Source organism: Chlamydotis macqueenii, chromosome 4 (assembly GCF_036417535.1).
Source record: "Chlamydotis macqueenii isolate bChlMac1 chromosome 4, bChlMac1.mat, whole genome shotgun sequence".
NCBI lineage: Eukaryota > Metazoa > Chordata > Aves > Otidiformes > Otididae > Chlamydotis > Chlamydotis macqueenii.
Window position 1 is genome coordinate 17,598,789 of NC_141559.1, and position 10,951 is coordinate 17,609,739.

Consider the following 10,951-nt stretch of genomic DNA (forward strand, 5'->3'; position numbering starts at 1 on the left):
ACCAAAAAAAAAAAATTCACATTTGACAATTTTCAGGAGACTGGGACTTCTCAATAAGCTTCAGCATCTCAACGTACAATTGACTAGCCACCGAGTACTGAACACCACAGCAAACCAACGCTACCTTAAAAAAGAATCACGCAAGTATCTAATCTCTGATTTTCCTCAATCTCCAGTATTTGTCTGATACAACCACTTCAGAAAACTTCTTTACACACACTTTTCTTGAGCCTGCACACTTTGGTTTACTCCTTCAATAACCTCTTTCAATGGACATGAATAATGATCTATTTTTATCTCACACTGCAATGTCCAGCCTTTGCAGCAACCTTGACATGCCATCCACCTATTTCCCTGATGCTTTTGACTAATTGCATTCTGTTCCCTAATCTGCAAATGCTTTTCCTGAGCCAGTCCATATGGCAAATATTTTACTGTGCTATCTGCACTACTGGGTCAGGCCAGTGGTCCATCTAGCCCAGTATTGTCTGACAGAGGTGATACAAAACACTACTTAGAGAGCAAAGTAACCACAATAGATATGTGACTAACCCTCCTTTGTTACAGAACGCCAACCAGAAAAATCTGTTATTGGAACTGATGAGTTCCCCTATAAAGGTGAATTCTAACATATGCCATGAACACATTTTAAACAGGCTTACTTGTACAACCGACTGCTAACTAAAAATTGTTTATCATATATTGCATTATCAAGACATGGTATATGTAATACCTTGGTTCGGCCTTGCTTTTTTAGCTTTATTTTAGGTTTGTAAGAACCTACTAAGGCAGTACAGTATGCCAACGCCTCTGGAAACCACAGAGTGTGTGTCATTCACAGGCGTTCTCAGACACTTGAAACTTCAGATTGGTCATGAGAAGCTATAAAAATTGGCCAGTTAAAGGAAGAGTGAGAGAAATCAAACGTTTTCCTGTGTAGTCTCAAGATTTTGTCCTCAATGTTTTGTCATCCTACAGTGTGTTTTAAGTTGCAGTCATGGAACTGAGTTGATATCACAACCAAAGTACAAGTCAGTTCTTCTTCAGAGTCTAGACAATTTTCTTCTAAATAGTTGGCACGTCTAATTCAAGACTGCCATTACCATCTCACTTACTACATTCCATGCATTTCTCAACTGACCGCAAGATTTCCCTGAATTCCTACACTTGACTACGCAAGTCGATATTTCCAGTAACTACAAAGTGATTTCCAAGTTGTGTTAGTACCTGAAAAAACCTCCGATGCGGATCACTTGGATAGTAAGTTTATCCACAATAACTCAGAATACATTCTAACAAGACGGAGATGTGAAATTTTAACTGATGGACAAGTGACTCCCATAACTGAAGAATTTTGAATTAGGTGAAGTCTGGTGAAAACATCTCCCAGCCTCATTTCGTCAGCTAAACTTACCAAAGTCATCTTTTACTGTTAGCAGGTCCCAAATTAGACGTCTTCAAAAGCATGAAGATGGCTTGGAATCAAGGAGTCTAAATTCATTCACAAAACTGGGCACAAGTCTCGCACTGCGAATGGGCCAGTAAGAAGTAAATTTGTATCTGATATATTTTATAAAAAGGACATTGAGTCAGATTTGGAAGCATTACAGACCTTCCGCTAAATTCCACTTATTCAACAAGAGTAAAACCATGCAACATCACCAAGATAGCTGACTGTCCAATTTACTATGATTTTAAAAAAAAAAAAAAAAAAACCACAAAAAAAAAAACCAAAAAAAAACCAAAACAAAAACACCAAACCTACAAGCTTGACCCAGCTAAAGCCACAGACTTACCTTACCTTATCAGCTATCCTGTAAATGAACAGAAGACTAGGATAACTGTAGCCAGAGGTGTACTTACTGGGAACCTATAGAGAAGACTACACATATCAAGAAATGAACAACATTTAGTGACACTCTAAACTATTTGGTTACTCTCACTTGTCATAGGCATTGGTAGGTTTATACAGAAAATAAATTCTAGCATTCTCTAAAAACATACAGTAAGATAACGAAAACAGTGCATTGTTATGAAGATACTTACAGTGTATTTTTACTGCTATAATGCATTTAATTCTATCAGCATTAGCTTTGGAAGTTTCCTACAAGGTACATGCAAAAAAAGTCTGCGACCGGACATGAAAAGAAGGGAATCTCTACTTCATAAAACCCATTCTACTAGTGTTTCAGAAGCATTCATACCAAATTAGAAACCTGTTGTATTAGCAGGTGAGGCCATTAGCTTTCAATATGAATAATGGTAAGGAGTTTATAATGCAGAAACCATAGCAATGGAGACATGACAAAAAGAACAGAGGGCACATGAGCAGAAGGCAAATGAGTGGCAGTCCTGACATTTATCTCAGATTTCTTCTATAAAACAAGCCAAGTCGGGTTGAGGAAGGTTACTTTAAAGAGAAGAAACAAGGAAAGTAAACAGTAAGAATTTTAAAAGGTTACATTCATTTTTGTTTGTGGTTTTAGTGAAGTCTGTCAGAAGTGAGAGAGACAACAAACTATTTTTTTAAAGTAATTTTAGTCTTTGGTCCTATTATTTTTCCTCGAAAGGTGATAAAACCAAGATTTCTCTCTCACTTGCACTTTGTCACTAGGAGACTCTTGGTGAGAACCTCATAATTTATGAATAGAATCAGAAGCAACAGCATGTTCTCCTCACCAAAAAGACAGACAGAACATTAAAAATAATAATCTTTGCAACACAGACTGAGGAAAAAAAAAGGAACTGAATCAAATAACAATCTATGTTACAGTCAATAGAACAATTAGAAGTGCTAAAGCTTTTTAAAACAAAATTGGCTTAGAGCAAGGCATGGCATTTCTTTAGAGAAGAGCAGAAAGTCTAGAATATCTGTTGTCTCTCTATACTAGTCAACTTGAGACTTGAGTAAATTCCAGTATGAAGAACCCAAACTGAATTATACCAACATCGCAGAGAAAGACAATAATTGTACAGTAATCTCCTTGAAGCATAGCACAATTTCACCTGCAAGTCTAATAATGCAGCACAGTTAACCCCTGCACATACAGGATTCATTATGAACAAAACACTTGTCAGTGAGAGCCCTTTACCTACCGAGAGACAAGGATATCCAGTGTCCTAAGTTTTATATATAAAACAAGAAATGTGCAATAACTTGGAAACAAGACAACATTGATATATGATACAAGACAAGTCCATTTAGAATGGCATAAACCAGAAGCTCCACCCAGAATTTTAATCTAGAAAAGATTTTGCAGGACCTCCTATACTTCCAAAGCAATTGTATAGCCTTCAGAACAGAATTCATTCTCTACACCTGAAAACTTCGGACCTTAAAAAACTTCTTTGACACTAGTAGCACAGTACTGTAACTAATTTTTATATATATGTATGTTTTTAAGTTTTGCCAACTGTTGAATTATTTCTACTGCTGAATTATTTCTACTACTCCATCTTAAAGTTTCTTTAATAGTAGGTCAAGCTGTCTTTCTGTTTTACTGTGTAAAACAAAAAGCTATTTTAAGTTAGTAACAGAGCCCACTGTAAATAATTTATTTTTCCATTCTATTATCTTCTCCTACCAGGAGGTTTTTTACATTAATAAACTAAGGCGGGGGGGGGGGGGGGGGGGGGTCGGGTTGGGAGCAGAGATGACGTAATGAACAGGAATTCACCTGATTTGTATATAAAGGAAATTCAAGGAGCCATTGCTGCCCAAAGTCAACTAAAAATATAATTCACAATGCATGAGCAATATATACCCATTGTTTAGCTTACTGTCTACCAGAAAAGTAACAAAACAGATTAATACTTGAAAAAAAAGAAAGTACTTTCAAAGTTTTTCACAGAATAAGCAGCTTCTTTAAAGTCCGTATTTTCCTTCTCAATTTAAGGAAGTGCTGAAATACAGAAAGCCGTATCTAATATGAGCTGAAAAACTAGGTTCTCAGAGAATACTGATCAAAACGAGGTAGATCAATTTGAATATTTCCAAGACTAGAATTTCCAAAGACAATAAAATAAGAATACTAGGTTTTTGACACATGCTAGAAAGGTGCTCACTAAACACTGCTGGACAGAGAAAATGTTACAGCTCCCAAGACCCAACGCTGCTGGACTGAACAAGTTATTTACTCAAGTAATCAGGACTATAGAAATTTACAGTTCTTTAATAAGCAGTAGGTCAATTACTGTGCACTTCAGATTTTTGATCTTCTGAGTCTTTCAAATATAAAGCATGACCATTTCTTAAACCCTTAAAGACAAGGAACATCAAGACAGCACTTTGGGCTTCTCTTGACTCTCCATCACAAAGAAAGAAATTCACCATAACCTTCATATGCTACAGGAAGCTTGAAATGCATAATTAAGAGCAACATGTTCACTCAAGAAACAAAAATTATGTATTACGTCAGCTACCTTCCCTTTTTAAAACACAAACTCTTCACTTTTGAGGGTGGTTATGCTATGAAAAATAAGTACGTAAAAACACCTTTTGACATAGATTTGCCCAGCCCTCATTCTACTCTGGTCTAAAGACATCTCACTTCAGTGACCAAAAAAATCCCCTAAATACCATACATCTCTTCCTTTCAAAAGTACAAGTGAGCTAGCTGACTTCTGCTAACACCGCTGAGGTAGTGCAGTTATGAGTCACCAAACTGAATGAAACCTAGTAGAGGGGGTTATGTTTGGCTTAACCCCATTAGTAACAACAGATCATACCATGATTTTCATACCCTTAACTGAACCTGCGTACACATGAGTAAACTCGCTCTGAAAGCTATTGGGAAACTAACTACCAGAAAAGCCACAGCTAAGAATCACTTTTTTTACATAAAACTTAAATATTTTCTACATACAGGCATAGAAAAGTAAGTACACCATTGCTAACCAATACTTCACATGCCTTAAATTCTGATCAGTGTGATTTCAGATTGACAAAATGAAGAGGGTACAGGTTATGACTGAACAGAGGCAGAACTCAATGACAGATGAATGAGTATTGCTATGTAAGCCTCGTACCCCAGAAGGCTGTATTAAAAAGTCAGCTTAACAGTTTTTACAAAAAAAAAACACCTCCAGAAAATAGATGCTTTTTGTAACAAAAATGATGAGTTTGTTGGCTGGTTTGATTTTTTAAGCATTCCAGTTTTAATAAAACCACAGAACACTGAGACATCATCTCCTTCCATATTAGTTACCAGTAAGTGATATGTTTTCCCAGGACCCAGAGAAACCAAGGGACCTACTTCTTTTTATATTGCCCAAAAATTTGGATTTTTCTCTCATATGATCCAGGTAAAGTGTCCTTAGTACCAAACTATTGGTTATTTCACAATAGCTACCAACTGACTACTACTGCTCTGATAAAATAACATGGTGCAGGAGCATGAACTTTAGCCTCCCACACTGTAGGCAGGTGTGCTGGAACAGCTGGTGAATCTTCTCAGAGAGGTCAAGGATGTTGTTTCACTTGCAGAAAAAGTGAAAACAGTTTCAAAAATTTTCAACTCTCTCCTACTTCTATTTGGGAAATGAAGATCCAGGAGAATGCAGTCCAGAGGTCAAATTCTCCAGACTTCTTAAATCCAAAATCAAGGATTCTCTGAATCCAGCTGAATTTTTCATTCCTCTTTCATCCAAAATTAAGCAGAAAAGGAATCTGAGAATCAAGGAGCTTTTACATTTTTCATTATTCTAATGAACCCCCTTCCACTGCTGCCACAAAATACACCTCCAGTCTACCACTCAAGAGATCATGCTAGAAACAAAGCAAAATTTAACACACTCACCATCTCCCCTCACACAAGTGCCCTAAAACAGAAACTATTTATGAGAACCTCATAGAATCATAGAATGGTTAAAGTTGGAAGGGACTTTAAAGGTCATCTAGTCCAACCCCCCTGCAAGGAGCAGGGACATCCCCAACTAGATCAGGTTGCTCAGAGCCTCATCCAGCCTGGCCATGTATCTGAGCACTGGGTTTTGTCAAGGACAATTGTCAAGCAGACTCTAAGTAACTTAAATCACTTTCTCACACTTGAAGAATCCATGAAACCTCTGATCTACACTTCACGTTTGCCAGTACAATTCCTCTGTAGTGAGACTTTCATCCAAACAATTTAGAGCATTGCATTCCGTTAATATTAAAATATTCAAAAAAATAAACATTTATCATAACCCTAGAAGATAACATCAGAAAACATTAAACAGACACAGCACACAAATATTTAGTGATCATTAAAACCTGCATGTAGCAAAGAATACTACTAACAACATAACTGAAATGTAAATAGCATTTAAAAAATAGTATGCCCTTTGCGGTAACTTTCCTTGTTACTGAGCTTTATACTATTACATGCTCTCACTTCCTGGTTTGTCAGAAACCACACCGTGTTAAAGTCAAAGGTGCTCACCAAAAGAAGGAAGAAGAAACAGTGAGTATTTTCAGATGTTTTGGGAGCTCTGATAATAGCAGAGTATCTTTGTAAACTAAAAGGCAGTTTTTCTCCTAATGTTCGGTGTCCTTCAGCAAGCAAACATTAAGAAACAACCTGATTGTTTGAAATGTGGCCCAAGAAGTTCAATGGCATATATTATGTTTGCAGCTTCAACAGGAAAAGTTGTATCCTCAATTTTTAGTGAGATCTGTTATTAGGATTAAATACATCCATAGCGTACTCAAAAAATAGCAGCTCACTATCTAATTAATTAATTAAAAAAGGGCATTGAAACCAAGTTCTACTCTTCCCAATAAGCAGAGTAAGTAAAGCATTTGAATGAACCACTCCCTGACACCCCCACTTCCAGCAGACAGAACATGAAAGTTCTCTCTATTTCCACAACAAATTGAAAGAAAAACAGGAACATCTTCATGGGAAAAGCTGTTTTGGCTTAAAACAACAATATGTGTGTTTTGACGACAGTTTGAGTTATTAAATCAACGTTTAACTTTCTTGTTGAGTACACCTGTTCAATGTTTAAACATAACAATACACTTCTTAGTTCTAAATAAAACAATGGTTTCACTGAGGCAAACTAAGCAGGATGCTGTTTAGAGCTGTTTCAAGTTTAAGTGTATATATAGAGGCTCATATGCTTTATTCTCAACTTATGTGACCTATAAGCAAAAAGAACCTATCTGAAATACAGTACGACAAACATGTTAAAAAAAAATTGACAGAAAAATAACACCAAAAAACATGGGATTCATCTACACGCATATGCTGTTCTTTTCTCCTACGCCAAAAAAGGCAATCAACTTACCAGATTAAAGACAGTTTCAACTATATCTCTGTTGGACACTTCACCAACCTCCACCAGTCCTGTCAGCACAGCAAATTTCATCTTGATACCTCGGATGAGGACTCCTGGATTCAAAGGCTGCAGCACACTTCCCCCTTCGGCAGCATTTCCTTCTTTTCCCGCTCCTCCTCCACTACCTCCTCCTCCATCATCACCTGTTGGCTGAACTTGTTTGTCTTCACTCGCCATGGCTAGTTCACTTCAGGTTACGACTTGAAACGCCAGCGGCACGTTCTCCGCTCCGGGAAAAAGAAGCGACCCGGGTTGCCGGGAAGGTAAACCAGTGGCCCGCTCCTCCTCTTCGGCTCCGGCTCCTGACGAAACTCGCGTCCGGCGGGGGAGGAAGGCAGGCAGGGTGGACGTGCCCTCGGAGTCCCAGCTCTCTCCTCAGCAGGAGGCGTCTGTCAGCAGCTCTCTGCCCTCAGGCCGGTATTTACAGCCCTGAAGGACAACCCGAGATATTTTTCAAGTCGCGGAGAGCCAGGCGCTCCCCACACGCCCGCGGGTCCCACCTCCGGCCAGCGGCCGCCGGCCCCTGCCCCGCGCCGGGGAGGCGGCAAGGGCGGCCGCCGGAGCGCTCACGCCTCTCCCCGCGGAAGTCCCCGCTTCCCCGCGGACCCGACGCTCGGTGAGAGCCGCGCTCCGAACACGGTCGTGAGGCGTTTAATTGTTTTTGTTGGTTTTTGGTTGATTTTTTTTTTTTTTTACGGGAATACGCTCCTCCTTCCCACCCGGCTCCTCGTCTGCCGCGCCTCCGGCTCCTGCCCTTGCGCCGCCGCCGCGGACAGGTGCAGAGACCGCCCGGCCAAGCAAGTTCGCACTCACCGCTCGCTGCCCGGCGCCGCCGCGGAGGGGGCGCGGGCTGCCCTGGCGCCCGGCTCCGGGGCCGGGAGGCGGCTGCTCTGCCCCGCTCGCCGGCTGCGGAGGGCAGGCTGCGCAGCACCGGCCGCCCCTCTCTCCGGAAGGCGCCTGAAGTTTCAGCCGTCACCACTTCACACCGCGGTCTCGATTAGCCCCATCTCTTCCTGCCGACGCTACTGCTGTCTGCCGCCATGATAGCGCTGAGCTCCCGGAGCGCTGCCGGGCGAGGAGCCGTGCGCCTGCGCGGCCAGGAGCGGGAGGGGCGGGCCGCCGCTACCGCCGCCGCGCGGGGCGGGCGCCGCCGGCTCGCGCACGCCCAGGTGCGTCAGGTGCACCAGGTGAGCGGCGCGGGGGCGCGGCGGCCGCCTCGTGAGCCTATCCCCGGCCTGAGGAACGGCTGCGGCCCCGCCGCTCCGCACGCCCCCGCCCCCGCCCCCGCCCCCGGTGGCTGCCCTTCTGTGGAGGGAGAGTGGGTGCGTGCAGGGAGCCGGCAGGTCCTGGCGCCGCCTGCAACAGCTTGCCCCAAACTTTATCGGGCCGCTCTGTGACGGTTTGAAGTCCACAATTCCTGAAGCTGTTTAGGGGGAGGGAGTGGGTTGTTTGGATTTTTTTGTTGTTTTTTTTTTTAAGAAAGGAATAAAATAAACCATACGCCAACGGCAGAACCGGCGCGCAGAAACGAAACTAGCTGCGCGCTCTGCGTTCGCGGGCCCAGACCGGCACAGCACGCAGCGCCTTGGCGGCGGGCGGCACAGCTCCAGGGCGGCAGGGGACGGTTAAAGGCTCCCGGCACAGCTCCAGCTCCCGCAGCGGGGCGGCTGGGGCACCCCCTCCCCCTTCTCCCCCCGTTAGTGGCGATGCTGGGGCGGTGGGTGAGCCGCTTCCCCACCCTCACTTCCAGCCTGGGCGGATGAGTGGGCGTCGTTCCTCCTCCCCCAAACGCAGAGAGCGCGAATATAGGTCGTGCCACACGCCGCCCGAATTTGACGAAAAAGGGGTGCGAGAGGAGGGAGGAAAGCTCCCTCTTTGCCTCGAGGGTAAAGAGAGGTAACGCTGGTTGTTTCGGGTTGGCGTCCGAGGCAACGCCGGGTTACTGGAGGGCTCGCCTGCCTCTGGGGAGGGGGGGAGGCCGGGCCCTGAGGTGCCCGTCCCGGCACCGCTGCTGCTGCTGCTGCCGCTCCCGCCTCCCCAAACCCCGCCTCGCCCCTCCGCCCCGCTCCTTCCGGGACCCGCCGCCAAGGTGAACTAGTAATGCCAATCGAACCGCATCCGAAAATAAGTTTGGATGCACGCTGCGAAAGGAGGAGAGCGGCGTTTTTAAAGGCGGGGACCAGCCTCTGGGTGCGGCCGCTGTACCTGCCGTTGCGCGCAGGCGCTTGCACGTGCAGACTGTGCGTTACGTATCCCGCTGGTCACCTCCGCCTAAAACTGCGCGTCCGGCCTCCTGGGCGTCGTAAAGGTCGAGAATCGGTGCCCTTTCTGTGCTTCCTTCTAAGGTTACTAGAGCTGCAAACACGCGTGTAGACGCATGTTATCTCGGGAACCTTTTGTTTGACCGTTTAAATGAACCTATTTGCCTGATATTAATCTGAATATTTGGTAATAAAGAATTAAGAGGGTCTGCTCCTCCAAACTCTTCATTCAAGGCATCTTCAACTCTGCGCTTTTAATGAGACTGCTTGTGTTAATAAAGATTATGCAGCCTTCTGAGGACTGTGAGATCTCGCACCAGCTGCTCACAGACAGGCAGGTGTATCAGTTTTATTCAAAAAGTACCCCAGCAACACGACAACATCAAAGGTTTCCAAAGGAAGGGTCATTTCAGGGATGTGGGCATAACTTGCAGATAGATAGATACAGGAGAAAAAAATAAAGATATGTGTACATTTTAACACTTTACAAATATGCTTAACATCCTCTGTGATATGAAAAGCTGTCATTTATTTAATTCTATGGAGGGAAAGGGAATTAATCTTTAAATCGTCAAAAATGTCTGTGTTTTGAAATCTGACTCTAGTGAAACCTTAAAGAGGCCAACAGGTGTCTTGCTTGGGAAATAAAAGTCACACCTTATTCTTGATCTTGCACCACGTTTGGGACAAAATTGTTTGCATGAATGCCTCCCTGACTGCGTTGACACAAAAAAAAAAGGTACAAATAAAATCAAACAACAGTTTTTCTGGAAAATGGCTTTCTAAAGAGATGTGCGATGGTCCTAATAAGCATGCTACAGAAGACTGTAATCATTAAATAGTAACTATTTTTCTAACTGGATATATTATTATTAAATAACATTTTAATTTGTCTGTGGCCTGATTTGGGAATGCCATACTTCATGGTGTTGGTATCAAGTTTCCCATGGGTTTGGAGTAAAAAAATAAAAGACACTCTGGAACATGTTCCATTATAATGCTTGTTCCATTCCCTTCCTATGCAACTTTCTTACGTCATTACATTTATCTACAGAATGTATGTCAAGACTAGAATATTTCAAAGCTGCTTTCCCATTTGAATTTCCAAGTCCTAAGAAAGGAGTAAGCTCCTTTTTTTTTCCCCTCTTTGTTTCATCGTGTCCCTTAGTTACATACATACATTATTAGGAAGAGATGATAATCTCTAATTTGAGTAGCAAACATCTGCAGTTTCTCCTTAAAATTAGAAATGTTTAGAACTGTAATGCTGACATGTTCAGTCTCTACGAAGCTACAGTAAGCATGTGTCGTTACTCACATGCTGTGTAATCTTGACACTTTAATCTTGGAGTTTCCTGATGCCAGTG

The 10,951-nt window shown here is 42.9% G+C and overlaps 1 protein-coding gene across 2 annotated transcripts in view; it reads right to left on the reverse strand.

The window, feature by feature from the left end:
• Positions 1 to 8,335, reverse strand: part of LRBA (LPS responsive beige-like anchor protein) — a 423,660-nt gene extending 415,325 nt beyond the window's left edge. For both annotated transcript variants that reach the window (XM_086746251.1, XM_086746250.1), the window contains exons 1-2: positions 8,137 to 8,335; positions 7,273 to 7,752 (exon numbers count right to left, since the gene is read on the reverse strand). In XM_086746251.1, coding sequence (XP_086602377.1) covers positions 7,273 to 7,500 — 228 coding nt within the window. In that variant the 5' untranslated portion in view covers positions 7,501 to 7,752; positions 8,137 to 8,335. The remainder of the gene's footprint in view (positions 1 to 7,272; positions 7,753 to 8,136) is intronic.
• Positions 8,336 to 10,951: the final 2,616 nt, after the last annotated feature.